The sequence below is a fragment of the Cavia porcellus genome, unplaced genomic scaffold (genome assembly GCF_034190915.1).
Source record: "Cavia porcellus strain 051 isolate PalLab524CR breed Dunkin Hartley unplaced genomic scaffold, mCavPor4.1 scaffold_7, whole genome shotgun sequence".
Classification (NCBI taxonomy): domain Eukaryota; kingdom Metazoa; phylum Chordata; class Mammalia; order Rodentia; family Caviidae; genus Cavia; species Cavia porcellus.
This window is the reverse complement of record NW_026947490.1, coordinates 5,315,754-5,339,802: the sequence shown is the minus strand read 5'-3', so window position 1 is coordinate 5,339,802 and position 24,049 is coordinate 5,315,754. Positions and strand designations below refer to the sequence as shown.

The window sequence follows — 24,049 nt, the reverse complement described above, 5'->3', positions numbered from 1 at the left end:
GGATGAGAAATCTTGTTCAAGTCTGATTCATCATTGCTGAGGGGGACCTCAAGTTGAATGGGGAATGAAGGAACAAACAGGGACCAGGAAGAGAGGAATGAAGCTAATGTGTGGTCTCAGCAGAGCCTGAGCCCTGGAGATTCTCTGAGCATGAACTGGATCCTCACCGGTCCGTTAGTGGTGCCATGTGGCACAGCCCCCAGGTGGGCTGCGCTGCTCTGGCCAAGGGCAGTACCTTAGACAAGTTGCAGCTCAGATGTGTCACGGATGTGCACAGTAGCACAGGGTCTGTCACTGACAGATCAAGGGGACATGGGCAGGGCCACTGATGGCCACAGAAGGCTTTCGAGAGGTGGCATTCAAGGGAAGCCAAGGGAGGTGTGGTAGGTAGAGTAATGACCTCCCATCCTGGATATGTGAATGTAGCCGAGGGACTTGGTGGGTGTGATTCAAATAAGGATCTTGACTTGGGGAAAATGAGCCTGAGCCACCCAAGTGGGCCCCAGGTAAGCACATGGATCCTTAGAAAGGAGAGAGACACTGAGGGCTTAAGAGTCAGAGAATGAGCAGTGCCACAGGAGCAGAGGTCAAAGGCTGAGGATCAAGACAGGCTAAAAGACTAGCTTTGAAATCAAAGAGAGGCCATGAGCCCAGGAATGAAAGAGGCCTCGAAAGGAGAGAAAGGTGAGGGAGGAAGTGGACTTTCCACTGGAGCCTCCAGGAGGAATGCATCCTGCTAACATCTTGACTTTACCTTAGTGAGAACCGTTTTGGATTTCTGACCTCCAGAATCCAAAAACAATAGATCTGTGTAGTTTTGTGCCATCGACTTTGTTGTTATTTAATCCCAAGACAGTAGAAAAGGAATACAGGAGAGAGTTAGTCTTGCTGCTATATCAGGGGAGAGAGTTCTAGAGCAACAATCCAGCAAATGCAAAGGCCCTGAGGTAGGAGTGGGCTGGCATGATAGGATAGTTGTAAACTAAGCAAAGGAAGAATAGTAACTGTGGATCAGAGAGGATGGAGGACTCTAGAGGTGCAGGACTTAAAAAGCTGAGCCCAGATTTTGGATCTGAGGCCAGCCTTGAGTAGCCTCAGCTTTTTATTGCAGGCTCTCCCTTCTCCACACCTTCCTGCCTGCAGCACATGCTAATATGAACCTCATATGGACATTCGATTTATGGATACTGGGATGAAAAACTGGCTTTTAATTCTGTTTCGTATTGATCATTTAAATTTAAATGACCATAGCTAGTGACTACTGTATTGCCTAATAGATTATAAACAAATTTTTTTTTATTTTGCAAAGCTCAATATGTCTGGTTGCAAACTGAATTGGACAAGAATTGGATCAAATTTCCCCATGTGGTCAACATTAAACCTAACCATTGAATTTGATTCAGTTCTCAGGCAATTTGATTTGTGACCTGAATTATGGAGAGACTTGAGTTCATGAACAGAAGTACCAGTGTACTTGGTTTGGCTTGGTTCGGTTTGGGTTTTTTTGTTATTGTTGCTGATTTGTTTTTTTAGTGGGGGTACCTCCTCTCCCCAGAATTGCAATTTCCTGTGCTAATCAACAGGAATTATGTTTTGGATTGGTTTCCGTTTTGCATATGGAGGGGAGTTCCACCCTGACCCTGTCATGCTGTTAGGTTGGGGAGAAGAGTACCTCTTACTTTTGGGGTCTTTTGAGAAAGTAAAATTAAATAAAAAATAATAAAAGGGACAAGATTGCAATGGTCCGAAAAAAAAAAAGAGGCAAATTTAGATAATGGAGGAGTGGAGGGAATGCCAGGAAACAAATGATGTGAGAAAGAGGATGTCCAAATAAACCAGCTCAGAATACACTAAGAGTCTTCAGCCAGTCCTGAGGCAGGCTCTCAGCTCCAGGAAGGACTCCCCAGTGTCCTTCTGAGGAGGTGACCCAGTTGATGGACACACAGGCTGGTGCTGGTGTGTGGTGTAACTCCTCCTGTGGAAGTGGTAACATCTCTGGGGCCCTATATTGGGCACCAGAATCATTGACATAATAACAACTCTGCTCTAAAGAAGTAAGAATATACAGATATCTAAAACTGTTCTTTTCCCCCAAACTTGTATTTCTTCAATATCATCTTGTAACACCAAAGCAATGTGCATTTATTTCTACCTCTGGTTGCTTATTGGACTTCTTTTGAAATAAATTCATTTATTTTCTCATCAACAGGGACATCAGAATCTCTAAAAATAGCCCTACTTACTATTTTTTTTATAGTAGCAGTGGCCATATCAATCGTCTATGCACTGAGACAGAGTGGATATGTGTCCTTACACACTAATTTTCCCAAAGCCTTGGTATGTAGTTTTTTTTAAAACTTTCTGTCTTTATTTTTTCAAATTTGACTTTAAATGTTTTCACAGAAAATTTCACGTTCTGAAATTTTCATGTTTCACCAGAGTTTTTACAGGCTGGCTCCCTTTTCATTCCTGAAAACATTTTTCAGTTATAAATGTATCTGTGAATTTTATCTTTTCTCTTTACTCTTTGTTCAACTATTATTTCTAATGATTACATAGAATTTCGTTATTATTAATGTATGATTTAACAATTCCAAAGCTAGAAGATATTTAGGTTGATTTCTTTTTCATTTCTTCTTTTGCCATTCTGAATAGTGTGATGGAAATTTTTATATGGATTGTCTTTTTATTTTTGGATTACTTCACATACACACAACATAATTTACCTTGCAGAAGACTATCATAAGTGATTTATAAAGCCAGCAGTGATGCCTATAACTCTCCAGCGCCTTACTGACATTGGTGAATCATTTTTACTACTTTTGTTCATTGCCACATACATAACAATTCATAGTTGCTCCCATTTGTGTTATTTTCATTATCAACAATAACGATCATTTTCTTGTTTTCGTTTCTTCTTTGGTTGTCATGAGAGTCTTTACAAGAGTCTAGCTAGCGGCCATGCATCCTTCTAAAATGCTTGTCTTTTGACCCAATTGTTTTTGCCGTCAATTATCATTTTCCCTCCGCCATTGTGTTCCTTTTGTGTTACTTGTAATAGTTTATTCAGAAATATTTTATTTTTTAATGTCCGAACTCATTCACCTTACTCTAATTTTCCAACAACCATGTAATTAAAGATCCCTCCACAGTTATACTTAACGGTGTTGTCCTCCTGTGTCTCTTAGTATTTCTCCATTAAAAATTATTACCTGCATTTGAAAACTCTAGGGAGAGGAAAATAGGACAGTCTGGGCCGAGTGTGTTTATCTATATTTTAAATCAAGAATAGATGTTAAAATTTTTAAATGGTGTATTTTCTGTTTTTAATTTAACAAGTATCTATTGAGCATCTAGCATATGTCAACATGATCTAGGTATTATGGATACAGACGTGAACAAAACAAAGAAAAAATCCTGCCCTCGTGGAGCTTAAAGTTTGAGATGAGGCAGAGCCAATGATTATTTATTGATGATACAGTTGTCTAAATAAAGAATTCACATGACTCTACAGATAAGTTATTGGGATTAATAGATTAGCAAGGTCATTCCAAAAAAATCAGTAGCATTCAGTTAGAAAGTAAGCATCTGGAAGACCCAGCCGATGAGGAGTCGGAGGCGCCTGCAACTGCTTTTCAACTTCCAAGAAGTAAAGTACATAAATCCTAAGTGTAAAGTTCAGTCAGTCTCCCGCCCTGAACCCACCCGTAATTCATGTCTTGATGAACAAAAGCAGGGCTGGCTCCTCCAGAACACCTTTCAAGCACGAACACTCTCCAAGGGTAACCACTGTCCTGATTACAAACAGCAGAGATTAGTTTGGCCTGGTTTTGAATTTTACATAAACTGAATGCTATTTATAATAGTTTAAAAAATGCAATTACAATAATAACAAAAATATTGTTAAAGCATATAAGGAAAAAGTCTTAACAGATGATGTACAAGCTCCATGTGGGGAAAATTATCGAATCATGTTAACAAAGACCTTGTCAAATGGGAAGCCTAGATACCCACCCACGTGTATGAAAAACAACAGCGAGTCTTGCAAATTGGTGGGGAAAAGGTGAGCTAGTCAGTAAATGTTGTATATACTAGGGGAAATGGCAGAGTATCCCTACCTCACACCACACATGAAAGCTAGTTTCAGGTAGATTAAAGATTATAATGTGAAGGGCAAGACTTTAAAATTTTAGAAGGCAAGACAAATGGTCCTCAACAATGGTTCCACTTACAATTTTTCAACTTGGTAGTAGTGCAAAAATTACATGTATTTAGTAGAAACCATACTTTATATTTTGAATTATGTGAGATATTTAATGCTTTATCATAACATGGGCTTTATGTTAGATGATCTTGCCCAAATATAGGATGATGTAAGTGTCCTGAGCATGTTTATGGTAGTTTAGGTTAGGCTATAATGTTCTTGATATTACGTGATTTTAATTTGTAGTATTTTTAGCTTACTATACATTTTTTGGGATATCCTCACCGTAAGTTGAGGAATCTCTGTATGACTGATTCTGCAGCACTTGAGGGAAAGGAAGGCTGTCTCAGACACAAAAATCAAACACTATAAAGGAATTGGTAACTCTTCTTATATTAAAAATTTGGAATTTCTTTTCATCAAATGTCATCATGAAGAGAATAATGTGATAAGCCACAGACTAGGGGAACCATATGTATGAAAATAATTAACATATAATTAGTGTACACATTATAGAGCTGTATAAAGAACTCCTATGACTAAGAAAAAAGCTTAATAACCCAGTAGAAAAATTGACCCCAAGGCTGGGTATTGGCAGAGTAAGGGAAGAGAAGTTGTATCAAACTGGACAGCCTGGTCTATACGGGGAGGACTCTGGTGATATTATCTGTAAAGGACTTCAGCCTCGGGGGGTTCAGAGGCCAGCTGTATATGTGCAGTGCTAAGAGCAGTGCCTGGCCACTAGCCAGCATGGTATAACGGCCAGCTCTTGTATTACTATTTTTGTTATCATCATCAACATGCGTATCGTTGTGCAATGAGTTCTGAGTTTTATTATGTGAAAAATAAACAGCAAACACAAGTGATACAATCTCTCTTTCTTCTCCCACCCTCAGATTTTTAAAAACTTTGTACCCTGGACTGTTCCTGACCTACCACTGTTGGAAGACGTGAATACCGTGGAGGTCTGTTACATCAACAGAAAGAAGAAAGTGTGGGATTATAATTACGATGATGAAAGTGACAGCGAAAATGAGGCATCCCCCAGGACGAGTGAGGGTGGTTACACCATGCATGGCCTGACGAGCCGGCTTCTGAGCCAGATCCCCACCTCCTCAGCTACCTCCCAAGCCTCCCATCCGGAAGACTCAGCTGATGAGGAGTCAGAGGAGCCTGAGGAGGAGACTCAGCCCCAGCCCCAGCCCTGGCTCCCTGCAGCGCTAGGGCCCAGCCCAGGGCAGAGGGAATGCACAAGTGAGTCCTGTGAGAGGACAGGAGGTCTGCCCCAGGATCTCTCTTTCGGGGACAATGACAGCAACTCCACTGAGGGGTCAGGGGGCAAAATTACCTTCAATGTGAATTTAAGTTCTGTGTTTTTGAGAGTTCTCCATGATGACCCAGAAGACTCCGAAGAAGCCTCGCTGGTGTTAACTCCTCCAGAGGAGACGGTCAACCTAGAAGAGAGTTCCCAGGAGACAGAATCGAGCCTTCTGGTGGCTGGTGGGGAAAAGCTACAGGTGCTCTTCCCCAGCCTTCCTCCCAAGTGTCTGTGGACCGGAGATGATCTCTCGGATGAGAGTGACACTGGTAGTTCTGATGTGGACGATGTCAGGGATGGTTATATCATGAGATGACTCCAAATTACGTTGGTAACCTGAACTGAGAGCCCTAATCTGCAGCCCTGTGGTCTGCAGGTGTCCAGTGAGGGATGGAGTAGGGAAGTAGGGAACTGTAGAGTGCCCAGTTCTTCAGTGACTTCGTCTATGCAAATTCCCACTGCGGGAAACATAGATAGCATCATCGTTGCACTGTTTATAAGTTCAGAGTGTTGCCTTTTGTAGGCGCTTGTCCCTTCTACTCCCTTGATGCTCACACATGTCTGATGATCGTGCATCTGGTTTCCTAGGGTAAAGGCCCTGCTGGGTTTTAAAAGGTGCTTTGAGAAATAATTAAATTGAGGATGGAAGGAGGGAAAGAAGAGGAAAATGGTCACACAGGAGCTATGGGCAGTGTTTAGCACATAGAGAGCCTTTTACCCAAGAGGCTGCAGGAATGAGCAATAAAGCAGGCCGGAAACAAGGCAGATACATAAAAAACAAGGGCAAGCCTTAAAAGATCCCATTTGGCCGTTTTAAAAGTGTTCCACATGCTGGTTCCACCTGCCCTGTGTGGAAATACAGTTGCTGTGACTCTGGAGAAAGAAGTGAGGTTCTAAAATGTTGTATACCAGACAGTATGTGGACTGCTGATATTTCACTGTGTGACCCTGGGTGCCTTGGCTTAGCCTCTCTGAGCCTCAGCTTCTTTGTTCTTGAAATAAGGAGACTGTACCAGGCATTCACCATGATCTTACAAATCTTGGAAAAATAGGAGAAAATATACAGGAATATTTAGAAATGTTGCCCACAGCTAGGCTCCTCCAGTGGATGAAAGGTGTAGGATCCTCCTCTCTCTCTTCCTCACCCCCAAAAGCTAGTTTCTTAGACACCCCACACACACACTGGGGAAGGGAAATAAAAGAAAATTCAAAAAGGGAAAAGCAACAGTTACACAAGTGTAACCATGAACACCTTGAATAGATAACTGATATAATTCCTCTGTCCTTCCCTCTGTTGTGTTTTGAAAATCTCCAGGGTAATCTTTTGAGATAAATGCTCTGTGGCTGTGTGCATGTGCACTTATTTTTTAACATTTTTGTATAATGGTTGGAATTTGTATATTGCTTATACACGACTACTGTATAATACAAACTTGGTGTGGTCCAAGAGTCGTTTCGCATTGCAGTGTGTGTGTGTGTGTAACAGATCTGTAGCATTTTGGGATTGTACCTGCTCCCCCTAACTGTCCAATGGGCTGCAGATGTGGTGCCCTTGCGCATGTTCACCAGATGCGTTCCAGCAAGGACGTGAGCAGGGATACACACACACACACACACACACACACACACACACACACACTTGGAATTTCCAAACTCATCACTATGCGAGTTTGGAAAGAGGAAATTAAACCTTTCTGTTCAGTCTCAAGAAAGAAGTCACTTCGAGATAAATAACTTGGTTTTGTGTTGTTTTTCTGGGGGAAGCCTAAAGACCCCCTCCAATTGCACGTGCAGCTTGGGGCTTTAACACTCACCTAGGAGAGGAGAGGACATCAGAAGGGACGTGACCCTCCTGAGGAGAAAACAGGAGGGACACTGGCAGAAAGAAAAATAACTACCACCCGTAATCCCACCGTCTCGACTGAGCCCTGAGCTGGAGTGTCTGTGTATTTATTTAGCTGGGGGCCTCCTCAATTGATCACCCCCGCCAGGCTCCTGACCTGGGCCTCGGGTGAGGCGCCGGGAGCTCGGCGCTGGGCTGGGCTGGGCTGCGGGCTGCCGGGGAGGAGCCCTGAGCTCGCTCCGCCTCACCCCGGCCTGCGCGTTCCCGGAAGCGGGCGCAGCCAGGGCTGGCGCTGGCGGCCCGGGGCGTGTGTGCCGGTGCGCCCTCAGCGCCCTCCGGGCCATGGCGCGGAGCTTCGCGTGCTGGCTGGGCGGATGCCTGCTGGCGTCAGGTGAGCCGGGGCCCCCGGGAGGGCTGGTGTGCGCGCTGCGCGTGCCCGAGGGGAGCCTCCCCCTGGCGCTTTGGGGAACTGGGCGGCGCAGCTATCAGCACTTTGCCACCCGCGTTGGGCTGTGATCCCCGGGAATGCGTCTCTGATTGCACCCCGAAAGAGACGGTGTTCGGTGTCGGGCCTCGAAGAAGAGATTCCGCACTGCTTGATTCCGCGCGGAGCAGGAACCCCACCCCGGGGCACCCGGATTACGTGCTGGCTAGCCAGCAAACTCAAGGGGTGGGGGATTCCCGGCGAGGTATAACAAAAGTCGTTTTCCGCGCCCAGCTCGACTGCTTCAGACTCTTCTGCAGTCCGGTGGAGGAGGGCCCGCCACACACACACACACCCCAGATCCTCCCCGGAGAGCGCCCCTTTCCGTACGCATTCGCTTCACCGCGGGACCACGGGCAGAACGGTCTCCATCGCTGTGTCCAGTTCCCCACACCCCTGGAATCTAGATCCTGCCCCTCAGCGACCCAACTCTACGGATTATAAAGTTCGAGATGCAAAAAAAACCCCTTTCCTGTGCGCCCCCAAGGCTTCCTGTAGTGTGAAAAGTGCTCGGATCGCTCTGGTCTTCCCCTCCCTACCTCCTAGGCCCTTAGCACCTTCCTCTACCAGATCCCGCTGTGGCTACCTTCATGACCGCGCCTGCTTCTCTCCTTTTCCTGTGCTGTGCGGGGTCCTGCAGCAGCCAGGCATTAAACAGACCCGTGACTTTTTCACCGATGTGTTTTGGTACCAGTAGGGCAATATTGGTGATTATGAGATAATAGTCTTTTTTCTGCTTTTGTTTATAATTTTCTGTTTAAAACTTAAAAATAATTTTTGTAGATCAGATCTGCCTTTTGTGTGACCTCTTTGATCATTGGTCCAGTTCTGTCCTAATGTCTCCCTATGTGGGACATTTCTCCAGCATCTCTAAGGCAGCTAAAATGGGACTGGGGTTTCCTGCCCACTCTAAATGGAGTACCAGGTGCTTAAGCCAGAAATAGACAGCAACCTCAAATTCCCCACCTCAAACTGGTCACTAAACCAAGAGTGTGTCTCTGGAAATGCATCTGAAATCCACTGGCCCTGCCCTACCCCAACCCTGTTGCATTTCCTACCACCAGTCGCATTCCGGTCACCATCACCTGTCCCTACTTCACGCTTGCTGTTCACCTGTCCTTTACCCTGAAATCTTCCTTAATAGCTCTTCCAATCAAATGCAGCCTGATCAGTGAATGTGTCCTTGTCCACCCATGTGAGTGATACAGAGCTGTGAAGGAAACCCAGGTGGTGGATGTGGTCAGTTTCTTGGGAAACCTTTTAGAGGAAAAATAGTTGCAGATGTTTTCCTTTATTTTTATTTATTTATTTATTTCAGCATTGGGGACCGTGCCACCTCCTGAAAATGTCAGGATGAATTCAGTGAATTTCAAGAACATTCTCCAGTGGGACTCTCCTGCCTTTCCCAAAGGGAACCTGACTTTCACAGCTCAGTACCATAGGTGCGTCTTTGAAGCTTTTGGCAGGAATCTGAGAAAGCACGGTAGTTCTGGACTAGTCGCTGGCCTGGGCCACAGGAAGGAAGCAATCTGACCAGTGTCCCCTGTGTGACTGTGACAGACCAGGAGAGCCTTCCTGAGCTGGCTTGTTCTCTCTGTCTAGAACACTGTTGTGATCAGCCTGTCTTTATTGTGTTTGTTTGGGGTTTATTACAGGATTGTGGGTAGATACGGAGTATTTTATCATATGTATAGATGGAATTAGCTGCAGTAATCACTTGGTGCTATGTGGAACCTAGCTCATCTGTAACAATTGATGTCATTTAAGAGCAAAATGTTGCTGCTGTAAGTGGACTTGTACTGCTGGAAGCCAACAATGTACAGCCGAAGCTTCCAAAAAAAATCGAGGCCTGCAACGCAGTCAGGAAGACCCTTGCTACCACATCACCCGCCCCTTTCTGGTGGGACAGATGATTGACTAGCACAATGGGCACTCAGTGTCCCGGCAGCTGCTTGCTGAAACTGGGCGATTGTCTCAGCAGGACTGTCCTGCCCATCCCTGTTTCCCTGGGTCTAGTGAAGAAAGTCCACACCTGCCCTCTCTTGGCAGTCTGCCACCCTTTGCCAAGGTGGACAGGGACACACCTGCATGCCAGGGGCAAACAGCAGCAGGAGTCCCAAGACCAATGAGCCGACATACCTGCTCCCCAAGTGACTCAGAAATATAGGAAATAGGCAAGCTTTCCAGTGGAGCGGGAGGATATTCCCTTCCGGATTTTTCTTAACCTGCCCTTCGTTCATCCAGCTATTGTTTTATGAATACACCCAAGGCCTTCAAAGCCAAAGACTTAGAAAAAAGAATAAGCTAATCCTTATGTACATACTGGGTTTTAAAGTTTTTGTTTGGGTTTAAAATAATTTCATATGAAGAGAACCATAGTAGACAACTTCCTTGTCATCGAGATGTAATACGTAACAGAGTTTATAAAGCTGTTAGTTCATGACAACCAGGAAGAAGAGCAGAGGGGCAAAGACCAGACACAGGCCCCAAAGCCACCCTGCATGACCCACCCAGACACACCTGCAAGTGTGCTCCACCAGTCCCCAGGCCAATCAAGGTGAAGTTTCACAGAAACATTTCAAAATTTTGAGCCTAGTACTAAAATCTTCCAGATCCCTATATCCAGATTCACTGGTTGTTAGTATTTGCTGCATTTTCCTTTTCCCTCCTTTCTCTCTTGTACGTCATCCCCTTTGCCCCTGAATATTTCAATCTATGTTTCATAAGAACAGGATCATCTTTTACATCATACAGTGCAGTCAAGACCTTTAACACTGATGCAGAACTTTCAGCCAGTCTGTAGTCCAGAATGAAACAATTGAAGAAGGATTATTCAAAAACTAACTTTTTCTGGTGATATGGTTCTAGCATTTCATCTCTGAATGGTGCTATCATTTTATCTCTGTTTTCTCCACTCTGTGTGAAAAACTGTAGAGATTTCACCATGGAAAATGAACTTCCTCTTGTATCAATCAATTTTTCATTATTATAACAAAATACCTGAAGGTGGGTACTTTGTAAAGAGAAAGGGTTTATTTTGGCTCACAGCTGTGGAGATTCAATGCTGAGAGGGTGCATCTGCTGATGGCCTTCTTGCTGGAACAGTCCCAAGGCAGTACAGGGCATCACATGATGAGAGATAGGAAACATATGTGTACACGCTCTCTATCTTATGCTACCAGGACTTAATGGGGACTCCATCCAAGAGCCCCCTCTAAACCTAACCCCTCCAGAAGTCCCCACCTGTAAACAGCAGGGTTGACTAAGTTTCCACCCTCTTTGTACCCCACAGTGGGGCCCATGAGAGTTTCAGAGGAGACAAACGGAAGCCCACCACAGCTCCTCTCTTGTCTCTCTTCCCTGTAATTTATTTTTGTCTCTGTGTCTTGCTTGTGTGGCATTGTAGCTGCGGTGCTTGGCTTAGGGTGTTCATCCTTTAGAGGAGTGGTCCCTGTGACTGGGGTGGGAGGCAGGAAGGAATGTTGACCTAGATTCTGTGCCTGGTTCCCTGGTTTCCTCCTCAGAAACTATAGGTAGAACACTGCGTGTGCTGGGCATAACTTTGGGGAAGAAATGAGTCTTGAAAGACCCGATTCCTCCTATGTGGCTTCATAAAGGTTGCATAGGATTCGCCTGAGTGACGACACAAGCTCTCTGTCACACTTTGGAGTTGGGGTAGGCAGAATGGGGCACTTTAGAGGATGTATCAGTGATTTCAACATGGAAATATCAGTAATCTCATGTAGTAATGAGGAATGAGTCCTGTTACCCCTTTAATTGTGGAGAAAATATTGGTAAATAACCTAGTGAAAGAGAAGTTATTGCAAAAGGACTTTTAAAAGAAATGCTGTGCGTGTCAGTCCACTGATGAATTGACTTAAACAGAGAATGACCACATGCAAGGAAATCCCCTTCATGAAATAACCTATGGAGTTTCCAGACAATAGAATAGTAGACAACCTTGAAGAGCTGATTGATTAGTGAAATGTTTGTGGTGGTGTGGGGATGTATCTCGGTGGTGGAGTACTCGCCTAGCATGCACAAGGCCCTGAGTTCAATCCTTGGTACCACAAAAAAAAAAAAAAAAAAAGGAAAAAGATTGTAATAATAAAACCTCAATTGTCTTTACTAGCTTTTTGCAATGGATGACTCTGATCTCATTAAGAATGCAGTCAAAGGGGCTGGGGACTTAGCTCAGCGGCATAAGCGCCTGCCTTGCAAGCAGGCGGTCGTGAGTTCGATCCCCGGTATCAATAAAAAGGAAAAAGACAAAAAAAAAAAAAAAAAGAATGCAGTCAAGTGTGATTTCCCCCTCGAACACCCTGAGACTGAAATGGAGCAGACCTGAGCATGGCTAGGCATTTCCAGGCTTTCCACGCCTGAACCCCAAGCTCCATTTGTGTGTTGCTGCTGTTACTCTTATTGCCACCAACATCTCTGTCACTTCTAGGACAGCCAAATTGGTTTTGGCACCCCACAGGGAGAGTCAGCAGGAAGCAGTCAGTCGGCCTTTGCACCTGCAGGAAGGGAGCCTTGACCCTGCTGTGCCCTCCTGTGGTCACGTGGAGCTAGACCAGGTGAAGTCGTCAGGGACAGAATCTGCTTTACTGCCAGTGGGTATTTCCAGGTGCTGCCCTTTTTCTTCTTCATGTGACATTTCTGCTGCCGTCCCTTCAGTGGTAACAGCTGGGGTTACTGTGCCACTGAGGTCCATGTAATGCGTATAATTTTTCCAGGATGATAGCAATGCTGAGCATTTTTGGACATTTCTTGAAGTCATTAAAATATAGTTACTTTAGTTAGTTTTTATGCATCAGTGTGTCAAAAATCGTGTCCCACTGCTTTCAGAAATACACGCTCAAGGAAGGAAGCTTTCTAGTTGGCATGCTGGAGAGGCAGGTGCTAAGCCTCTCAGAAGTTCTGCCTTTTTCTTTTTTTAGAGCTCTTTTGCAAAAGAAAAGGAACCAAAAGAGAGAGGAAGTAGGGAGGGAGGGCAAAGTAAGGGGATAAAAAAAGAATTGAAATACACTGTGTTCACATCCCAGCTCCTCCCAGTGAGCCTCATCATTCTACACTGCAAACATGCACTAACAGGTATAAAAGATACCTGTTTTTATACTCAGTTACCCCCAAAATTATTTGACCGTGTAATGTATCGTTTCTGAAATGGCTTGGATATCTGAGCATCATTCAAGCCAACAGTTTGGAAAATGCTAGTGTGAATTATACATTCTGCTCATCAAGACTGATCATTAAGAACTACCTTGTATTTCTGTCATTAACCTCCATTAGTCTTTGGTAGCAGAGGGTATAAAATACCAGTCAGCCTCAGGAGAGTCCAACTAGAGCACTCAGGGTTTTGTCTCTCTCGTTGTCTAGTTATAAGAAATTCCAAGAAGTATGCAAGAGCATTGCCTCCACGGAATGTGATTTCTCCAGTCTTTCCAAGTATGGGGACCACACCTTGAGAGTCAGGGCAGAGTTTGCAGATGAGCATTCGGACTGGGTCAACATCACTTTCTATCCTTTGGATGACAGTAAGCTCTTTTGTTTTTCATTTTGTTGTATGTCATCATCTCATCTTGGGCTTTTCCCCATATTGGTTGGTTTTCCATCCATAGGAATAATTTGAATGCCTGTGAAATGAACGCCCTGTACAAGGGCTTCAGGAGTAGAACAGAGAGAGCCTCGGGCTTAGAGAAGGTCATAAGCAAGGGCAGAGCGGTGTCGACCTATTATTCCAGCTACTCAGGAGGCTGAGGCAGGGGCATTGCAAATTTGAAGTTAGCCTGGGCATGTTAGTGAGAACTTGTGTAAAATCTTTAAAAAGGACGTGACTGTAGCTGAGTGGCAGAGCATCTGCCTAGCATGTGTGGGGGGTCTGGGTTCATCCCTAAGATAGCTAATGATAAATGTGATAACTTCACTGCCTCCAGGGTGTGAATGAATGCTGTTAGTGAGAACTAGGATTCAGGTGACAATATTTTGGGAGGAAGTCACTTTGGAACTGTGACTACACCAAAGAAATATGACAGGAAAGTGGAAAGAATAAAGGCAGGTGTGGAGGCAAGAAGGGCAGATGTAGGCCAGCACCCTGCCCAGGGCAAGGACTGAAGGGAGGGACGCTACTCGCAACAGATGGGTTGTCAGGCTGGCTGGGAAACCGCAGAATCTCCATGATAGATCAGGAAGCCACACGGTGCTGCTGGAAGCTCTAAAATGAATATCTGGGACATCAGGACTCAAAAGCAAATGATACCAACATGTGACAACTGAGAGTAAAAAGGATTTAGAAGTTACCAGAACCTCTGTGCCAACACTCAGGTCCAGCCCCTCAAAGATCAGTGGGGAAGCACTGAAAGAATTTTCTCTGGGGAGGGGTCTTCCTGGCAGCCCCTGCCCTGTCCCTCATGGCTATGATAGATCTATTTTGCTGATGGAGAAGGAAGCCAGGATGTCCTCATTTCCAGTTGCATTACAGCAGACTAACACAACAATAACAAATGCTTCTTTCTGCAGTCAGAAACTATCAAAGTTACATAATCTTTTCTAAATATTACTTTGTATAAATACACAAAAAATACAGATTCACAAGCATAGTCTTCAAAACATAGTACAGATATTCCTTGACTTACGGTGGAGTTGCATTCATTTGATGCCATCATATATTGAAAATGTCCTAAGGTCAAAGTGCATTGAAACTGGATGCACACCTATAATCCCAGCATTTGGGAGGCTGAGACAGGAGGATCGCCACGAGTGTGCATTCAAAGCCAGCCTGGGCTATGTAGGGAGATCAAGACCAGCCTGCACTACATAACAAGACCCTGTCTTAGAAAACAAAAAACAAGCACATCCTGCCTTTCACCCCATCTGAGGAAGTTTCCTTTAGATACTAAGGTTAGGAGGCTTTTTGGAAGTTCACACAGGTAATTAGTAGCAGAGCAAGGACTCAAACTCAGGCTCCTGGGTCCAGGCTCTCTTGACAACACCTGCCCTGGAAGGGCAGTCACCTCTGGAAGTTTATATATTTTACTCAACTTTGTATCTTGCAAAACCCATTCATACTCTCTTTGAAAAAATATCTAACAAGTTGTTCAGTTTTCAGATCAGCAGGTTAGCATGGTAGGAAAGGGCTTACTGGCCACTCTCCCCAAAAATAACAGGGCCAGAGAAGAATACAGAACATGACTCAAACAGCAGAGTTTCCCAGTGCCTTTTATTATCTCTGATGTGACTATGATTGACCACCTGCTGCATGGCAGGCACATTGTTAGTATTGAAACCACAGCAGCAAAGAAGACCCAAATGCCTGTTCCCAGCAGAAGAGCAGTGATAAACAAATGAATGCATATTTTATGACAGGGGTGCGATTGTGATTCTCAAGAAAACCAAAGTAAGCTAATAGGACAGGAAGAGATAGGAGCTGTTCTTTACATCAGGTGATAGGAGACAGTCTGTGTGGACAGTCTGTGACGTTTGACCAGAGACCCAAAGGAAGTGCAGGGGACAGCCACATGAGTATCTGGTGAAATACAAATTAGAAGAATACATAGGTAATTACATATGTTAACCATGTAAAGGAAACCAGTAAAGGGACTAGAAATACCACCTGTAGCCTCTAGCCCGGCAAGGAAAAGAAAATTTAGGCTCACAAATCAGGAAATAAAAGAGAAGGAGCCAATAAAATAAAATTTTCAAAAGCAGGGTTTACAAACAACACAAAATAATGCAGTAAGAATGCTTTCTAAATAGAGTGGAAATTACAATAAACATGAATGGATTAAATTTGATTAATAAAGGTTACCTAGGGCTTTTTTTTTTAAGGAAATCAAATCCATCTTTCCTTTTAGCCACTTTAGTTAGTGTCATAGCAGCACTCTGCCAACAGCAGTATACTTCAGTCAGCTACTTGTCCTGCACAATTGTGAATACTTAACACTGAAGTGAAGTTTGTAAAATGTGGTTCTGATCGTCATTTTTCTTTGATCTCATATTTAGCTGTTATTGGACCTCCTCTGGTATATATAGAAGCACTTGCTGATTCTTTACAGATGCGTTTTTTAGCTCCTCAAATTGAGAATGAACCCTATACATGGACTATGAGGAAGATTTATGATTCATGGGCTTATCATGTGCAATACTGGAAAAATGGCACTGATAAAAAGGTAAGCCCTTCCTAATTCTATTTCGGTCTTTGCTCAGTCTAAGGTCATGATGATAGAGGAGACTAGGAGTCCACTGGGCTCAACTTTCCCAGACTCCTGAGGGAGGTGCATAAAGCAGATTTTTCAGGGTGAATTTACACAATAACAGCACAGTTGTTTTTCCTTGAAGGGAAGTTGCAGAAGCAGGGCTGACTCAGCAGCTGGATGGGGGAAGTTGGGGTCAGTTGAATCAGGTGGTCAGCTGAATGACTGCTGTTTCTGGACACCAAACCCCATTTCCCATGTATACCGCAGGTCAGCACCCTGAATCCACAGCTCCCCCATCTCCACCACAACATCCTGGATAAACAGTATCACATTTTACCTTTCTTACCCATATTCTCTGTTACCCTCGTCTTTGTGGGAATAGTTCCTTTCAAAACAGAGGCTTGAGTTAGAAGCCCTGACTTGAGTAATGCCCCTGCCATTATGGTCTCTGATCACAATCTTGAGTTCAGCTTTCCTAGGTCTGCAAAGTGAGCATACTGATGTATTTCATTGGTAGAAGAGGGATTGGAGTACCCCTCTCCATAGGATTGTTCAGGAACTGATTGTCAGAATGAAAAACACAAGCATATAAGCTCGGGCCATTGCCTGGAACAACGTGTGTGTCACTGCCTGAGGTTCCCTTGGCTTCATGAGAGGCCATGGCTGTTTTTCCTGCAAGACGACAGGCGATGTGTGCCTGGAAATCAATATAGAATATTTAGTTTCATAATCACTTAGCAGGTGCAGGTGTTGCTGCTCAGCCCTAGGACTGAAGATAAAGACCCACTGACTGGCTTCCATGGTTACCAGTATCTTATAAATAAGGAGCTGGTTTCATGGTCTCCATTGATTACCTGCTCTACAAGTGTAAAATGCAAATGCCAGTTCATATTTACCTTCTTATCTAGAGCATGCCCACAGCACAGGCATCTGGTTACACATTTGTGCTCTTGCTTTCTCAGGTTTATGGAAAGTCAGTATGTAGGGGAGGGTGGGGCCAAGGCAGTGAAGGAGGAGATGACTGAAGTACATTATATTCATGTAGGAATCTGCCAGAATGAAACCCATTTGTCTGTATAACCAGGAAGCACTAATTAAAAATGCAGGGGAAAAAAGAAAGGAAACTTTCAGTATGATTCACAGACCCAGAAAAAGTCACCTGCTCCTTACTTCCTCCCTGAAAGGAGCCTGCCGTATCACCATTATCGTGGTTCCCTTTTATAAGCTGGCATTTTAATATATCAAAGACAGTGCAAGGTTAATACCCTAAACTAACAGCAGGAAGGGCTTTTGCAAATACCATTTCTTTCTCATGGGAGAAAATGAAATGATTGTTCTAGAAATGGCCTTAGAAGTAAGAGGACTTCTTACTTGATCTAGAAGTAAAAGAAAAAGCCTCACGGGGGGTTGGGTGGACTTCACATCCTTGCTGCCACCTTGCTTGGAGGCCACTTAGGGGTCACCTGTGAGTTTTGTCTTTGAAAATCTGCATTATAAAGTTTTAGGGACATTGGGCTCTGTCTTAGTTACTTTTTACTCGTTGCTGAGACAAAATGCCTGATGACCAAAGTTGGAAAAGGAAAGGTTTATTTCTTACAGTTTTTAGAGGTTTCAGTCCATATTCAGTTGGCTGCCAGGCGGAGTTACATGCTGGGGCCACAGTTCATGGTGGCTGCAAACAGCAAGGCAGAAACCACAAACCAGCAAGAGAGCCAGACACACGTTCTTCCTGCCATTACATCACATCCTGGCTCCACCCCTATGTAGGTGTAGCACTGACACCATCAACCCAAGCTCTAGACAATGAACCAATCACAGATGCATAATGTAAACACATGAGACCTGGGGGCCACCAACATAAACCATGACAGGCTCTTAGAAGTAAAGACCAGTGTTTTGGTTTTTGCTTTGCTTTGGTTTGTTTGTTTGCTTTATAATTCCCTTATGCCAAGCATAGTGGTACATGCCTATAAACCTTGCACTTGGGAACCTAAGGCGAGAGTGGTGCCATGAGTTTGAGGCCAGCTTAGTTTTCATAGTGAGTTCAAGGCCAACTGAACTACATCACAAGACTATGTCTCAGAGACAACAAAAGTTGTTCCATCTATATCATGTATCATTGGGAATAATTCAGTTCAATAATTTTTGCCTTTAGTGAGCTTAGATTTTTATGGAATAAAAATATATTGACAAGCTGTCAACAGCCCAGACCCCAAAAGAAATATAACCAATCACTGAAATTTAAAAAAAAACAAGGTCCGTGCTCACTTTGTATAACCTTCAGTTCCCTTTATTTGCCAGAAACTATTTCAGTTTCTCAAACTGAGAAATATATCACTCAATTGTGAAATCCTACATCCAGGATCAGCTGAGATGGGGCTTTACTGCAGCAGTCAGAGCAGAGGCTATGAGCTATCCCTTCAAGTGAGCAGCGCCTCAGGAGGGGGTAACCCAGGCGACCTGAGTGGGGGACCCTAGATAGCTGGGATCAGAAACATACTCATAGAAAAAAAAAATGCCCTGAGTTTTACTGTCTAGACAGACCAAGTAGCTAAGACAACAGAAATTTATTGTCTGTCAGTTCTGGAAGCTACCAGGCCAAGATCAGGGTGTCTGCAGATCACGCTCCCTGCATTGCCAGGGATTCATTCCATGCAGCTCCTCTGACTGCTGCAGGTTGCTCACAGTCCTTGATGCTGCGTACTTTATAAAAGTATCACCTGATACCTGCCTGCGTCCTCCAGTGTGCCTGCCTCCACAAGTACTCCTCTTCACAAGGACACTAGTCAGGTCAGATTAGGGAGTCGCCTTCTAACCTCATTCTAACTCAATTACTGCTGCAAGCACTTTAACTCCAAATAAGATCACATCTTCAGGCACCAGAAATGAAATTTTATGGGACATAGTTCAACCCATTAAAATGGATTCATCTTTTAAAAAGAAAGAAAGAAAATGGGATGATTTAAGCCTCAGAATCAGGGCAATGAGATGTCTTGTCTGTACCATCCGAGGTATCCAACATGAGCTGGGAAGGCACATGTACCTGCTTCTTCCTGTTCTAAGCCTAAAACAGAGTTTATAACTGTTAAATATGGAGAAAGAAAAAGATAGGAAAGAAATGCTTTCCTTTTCGCTGCGGAGGCATAATCTAACTGTCATCTCATCCCCAGTTTGAGATCACTGTGCAATATGACTTTGAGATCATCAAGAACCTGGAGCCATGGACGACTTACTGCATCCGAGTTCGAGGGTTTCTTCCTGATCGGAACAAAACTGGGAAGTGGAGCGAGCCTGCGTGTGAGCAGACAGCAGAGGATGGTGAGTCATGAGAGGCACAGCCCGAATGGCTGCTGGTCTCAGCCCTGCAGGAGGCCCTGTGCTCCCCACCCCTGGGCTGTGGACATCACACCCACACAGTTCAAACTCCCTCCTCAGCATGTTTGTGTGATTGGCCAGGGAGCAGGGGACTTTCCCTCCTCTGAGGCTGCTCTTTCCCTCACATCAAGGTGATCCAGGGGGCCATTGGCCAGCTGGGAAGCCTTGTTGAGCTTGGTCAAATCACTTGTCGTCTTTAGTGCACAGAGTGTTTGCAGTTCTCAGTCCCAACCCCCAGGCCTCTGTTTCTCTTGGGCTCAGGGCCCAGGGAGTCTGCCTGCTGCTTCAAGGCAGAGGAGGTCTTCCATGGCTGGCAGCCCAGTCCACCCAGTTAGCAGATTAAATGGATCAGAACTGCTTCAAATCTTGCAGCAATGCCAGAAACCAAACTTTAAAGAAGATAGAAAGGGGTCAGACTCACTACTAACCCTGGATTCTCCAGTGAACCCCTGCATTTTTGGGATGTTATCCAGGATGCACATGTGGACCGTGCTTAGGGCTGGTTTAGATGGTCTTAAGATCACAGTGGCCCAACACGTACATGACAAGACTTTAATCCGCTCCCCGATCCCTGCAGAAACCACCCCCTCCTGGCTGGTGGCCTGTATCCTCATAGCCTCCGTCTTCGTGGTCTTCCTCGTGCTCCTGGGGTGCTTTGTCTTGCTGTGGTATGTCTACAAGAAGACCAAATACATCTTCTCACCCAGGAATTCTCTTCCGCAGCACCTGAAAGAGGTAGGTAAGCTGGAGCAAGATGTGGTTTGGAAAACCCCAGTCGGAAGGTGTTGTCCTGTACCGGCAGGGTAACCTAATTCCAGACAACATGTTTACCAGGAGAATCACACACGCCTGGTGTGCTGACCCATTCCCGTGTGCCCATTCGGGGAAGCTGGGGCCAAGTTGGTTCCAGAAGCTGCCTGTGGACCTGCACACTGCTCCTTCTCTGCTTTCGGTGCCCAAAGCCCAAGATGATGGCCCTGGGCCTGGAAAGGAAAGAGTAGAACTTGCACTGCAGAAGCTGAGACAGAGAAAGCTTGTGGCCAAGTACCAGTGAAAAGCCACATGGAGCAAGTGGGAGGAGGGGAAGGTTTGTTCAGATTGGGAATAGTGAACAGTGAATCTAGGGAAGCTATTTCCAAAAAGGTTTAGAAGAAGGAGAATGCATCTTTTCAAAGATGATAGCACTGAAGAGACCCTAAGAAATGAAATGCTATATACACAACTACCCTTTCGTGTCTATGGGTTCCGCATCTATGCACCCAACCAACTGCAGATCAAATATTTTTTAATTGCATTTGTTCATATACATGGCTTTTTTTACGTGTCACTCCCTGTATGATACAGCGTAACAGAGATTTGCATACCATTTAGATTATAGCACAGATAATTTAGGTATGATGGAGGGAGTACAGTTGGCTGCTTTATATAAGGCATCTGTGGATTTTGGTGGACTCCATAAGGAGTCCTGGAACCCATCTATGTGCATAGCTGAGGGGTAACTTAACATTGTCACTTGAAAATGAATATGCCAAGCCCAGACCCAAAAAGGGCCTATCTTTGCTCTCATTTCCCAGGAAATTAGTTCTGAGATAGATTAGCATTCCCAATTGGGAATTCCTTAGGAGTAATTCCCCTAAGGGAGTGCAGTGACAAGATGGGACACAGGGAGAGAGAAGTTGAGCTGTGATGTAGTCACAACAGAGGCCTCCCCTATCCCATAGCTCTTAGGTGTCCCAAGCTGAGGTAAGAGAGCTGAGCCCACAACCCCTCTTTCACCCTGGGTTAGATGTAAGCATCCCCCAGAGGGGAGCCTCACCTATCGGGAGGTGAGCAGCCAGTGTTCCCAGAAGTGAGGAGAACCCTGTGTGGCATGGCACCCACAGCAGCCCACCCCTTGAAACACTCGGATACACTGAGAACAGCTCATCCAGGGCTTGAAGTGAGCCCTTTTCCTAGGCAGGATGACAAGAGGAAGCTTGGTTTTAAAACACTGCCTCCCACTCCCACTCTAGCTGGTCCTGGATCACAAGTATCGTTCATGGTCTCTCCTGCTGGCCCTTCAGGAGAGAGACCTCTTTCCTCTCTATAACTGGCCTCTTTCAGCATAGGCTGCTGACCTGATGTGGTACTCAAAGGTTCTTATCCAGTGAAAACTGAGCTCTGGTCATCAGGCCCTGCTCAGGCAATGGCTGTCCTGCCTGTCTGTTGGCTTCAGAAGAGGGCAGGGGAGAACTAGAAAATGCATTGGTGATTCAGTTCAGTGCCCACCGTGATGTAGCAGTAGCCTTACCCACCCCTGCTGACCCACACGCTGGCTGCTTGCTTTGCCTGACGGTCTCTCGGCCTAAGGAATGGCAACACAGGTTAAAGTTTCATGGGCCTCGCACTGTGTTTGCTAATAAAATGTTCCCACTCTGGATTTCTATTCTTTTTCTTAAAAGATCAGTTAGAAAATATTTTAGACCAAGAAATAAAATCAAAATTATATAGGTACATGGTAGCATGTACCTCTAGTCTCACTCACTCTAGAGACCAAGGCTGTGGACACGCTTGAGCTCATGAGTTGGAAACCAGCCTGGGCAACATAGAGAGACCCCACCTCAAAAAGTAAAAATACAAAGTAAAAAATGTAAAACTACTGTTAGCTTGAGAGCCATAGGAAAACAAGCAATGGGCCAGATTTGGCTCCAGGCTAGTTTGCCAACCCCTGCTTTAGACTCACAAAATCCAACATTACATGGACAAGGAGGGCCAGGCTGGCACTGCTGGATGGCACAGTGTGTAATACACTCAGAGTCCCCTAAGTTCGTGCCCACTCCTAGCCCTTGGCTGTCAGTGGGTCCCTTGGTCTGACATGGTGTTGTATGGGTCTGTGTTGGTTTGCTGGAGCATTTGTGAAGAGTGCCACCCATTGGTTGCCTTACCAGCAGTGTCTTAGTTGTGCAGTCCAGAAGTCTGGGGTACAGGTGTCAGCAGGGCTGTTCCTTCTAAAGCTATGCTCTAGGCCTCACGCCTTGATTCTGCTGGGTTGCTGACAACCTTTGTACTCCTTGGCTTATGGTAGCCTCACTCCAGCCCCTTCCTTGACCCTCACTAGCCTTCTGTCTGTGTGTGCTTTTGTGTCCAAATATCCTCTTATTATTAGAACACTAATCATATTGAATTAGGGGCCCACTCCACTCCAGTACGACTTCCTTCTGACTTAACTACTTATGTTGGGCATAACCTGATTTTCAAATGCAGTCACATTCTGAGGTTATTACTTTGACATATGAATTTTATGGAGCTACAATTCAAGGTACAGTTTTTGCCCATGGAGCAAATCCTTTAAGTCTCAGTGGTGCAGATCAAGGCCTTGCAAGATACAAATGGCAAATCATTCTTCAAATACATGTTAACTTCTGTCTAAATGCATCATTCTCCCTTCCATAGTGCAAGAGATGTGACAGCATCCACTTCCTGCCAGATGGCAAGTTGGTCCCCTCAAGGGGGGGTTTCTTACCAGGGGGCTCAGCACTGATTGCTGCTGCAGACAGGTTGGACATTGGGGAACAGCCTTGGGGAGAAGAAGCCCCTGTTCTTGGCCCATGCAGAGCCTCCATCCGTGGCATCACAGTTGCTCTGGTCATGAGTACATGTGCCACACACAGGAGGCAGATGACCCCTAGGATGACATTGGCTCTCTCATCCTGCATATTTGGGGCTTCCCTTTCCATGGCCTGTACTTTCAGTGGGAGTTAATCTGTGTTACAGAAATCTACACACTTCAAGCTACACCCTTCCATCCACCTGCCTCTTCCCTAGACATCCTTGAACCCTACCTTCCAGCCTTCCCTCTAGGCCCCAACCCCTGGCCTGGCCATTAAACACTGCCACGATTCCATGGTGAATCTGATTTGAGTCATTTTCCTTTATACACAATGGGGTCGACCAGATGTACAGTTCAAAACTGCCTGGTGGAAAGCTTCATTCTACTACCTCTGGCGGTCCTGCTGCAGCAGACATTTCTCATTTGTACTGCATACCGTGCTGGAAGGTTGGCCTTCCAGAGAAAAAAAACCTTCTCCCTATATGATCATGCTGTGAGCAGAGGCAGAGCAGATACAGGGGGCACACAGCATAGGAATCCGACTTACCTGTGTGTGTGGCTGACCTGTACTCCACGCCCTGTCCTAGGAAATGATGGGTCCCACACGCCCCATGATGATACAACTTCTATAACAAAAGTGATTTTTTTTTTCTCCAGGAATGAGAAAAACATCTGCAAATCCAGGGCACATGTGGCCCTGTGAGCCATAGCAGGTCTTAGATGTACTCAGGGAGGCAAAGGCAAACAGATTTTAAAGGTAAAATGAGCAAAGTTCATTGATTGTCTTAGAACAGTCATCCTGGCTGTAAAGATCAATAACAACTCTGACATGTATCCCTGGTTGCATAGGCAGATGTTGGGCATGTTGTCTGGTAGTGGCCTTTGTGCACAGTTGTGGTTTGGTAGGATCTTTTGTAATAATTCTTCTTATCAGGCAGATTGTACATGCGGACTCCCCTTCATGACCTACCAGCTTCCTTTAGTCTGGTTTTGGATGTAAGTGATTACCTTGGCCCCTTCAGGACACCCTAGTGGCTTTAA

The 24,049-nt window shown here is 45.0% G+C and overlaps 1 protein-coding gene across 5 annotated transcripts in view; it reads left to right on the top strand.

Annotated features, from left to right (window-relative positions):
• Ifnar2 (interferon alpha and beta receptor subunit 2) overlaps nucleotides 1–24,049 on the top strand; it is a 52,503-nt gene that overhangs the window by 24,374 nt on the left and 4,080 nt on the right. The window contains exons 1-6 of one of the 5 annotated variants that reach the window (XM_003467269.5): nucleotides 7,599–7,756; nucleotides 9,168–9,291; nucleotides 13,229–13,386; nucleotides 15,851–16,017; nucleotides 19,215–19,362; nucleotides 19,997–20,154. In XM_003467269.5, coding sequence (XP_003467317.1) covers nucleotides 7,708–7,756; nucleotides 9,168–9,291; nucleotides 13,229–13,386; nucleotides 15,851–16,017; nucleotides 19,215–19,362; nucleotides 19,997–20,154 — 804 coding nt within the window. In that variant the 5' untranslated portion in view covers nucleotides 7,599–7,707. Of the gene's footprint in view, nucleotides 1–2,209; nucleotides 2,338–5,100; nucleotides 6,970–7,598; nucleotides 7,757–9,167; nucleotides 9,292–13,228; nucleotides 13,387–15,850; nucleotides 16,018–19,214; nucleotides 19,363–19,996; nucleotides 20,155–24,049 lie in introns of those variants that run through there. The other 4 variants (XM_063252487.1, XM_013149743.3, XM_003467270.5 and 1 more) reach the window with 4 other exon arrangements.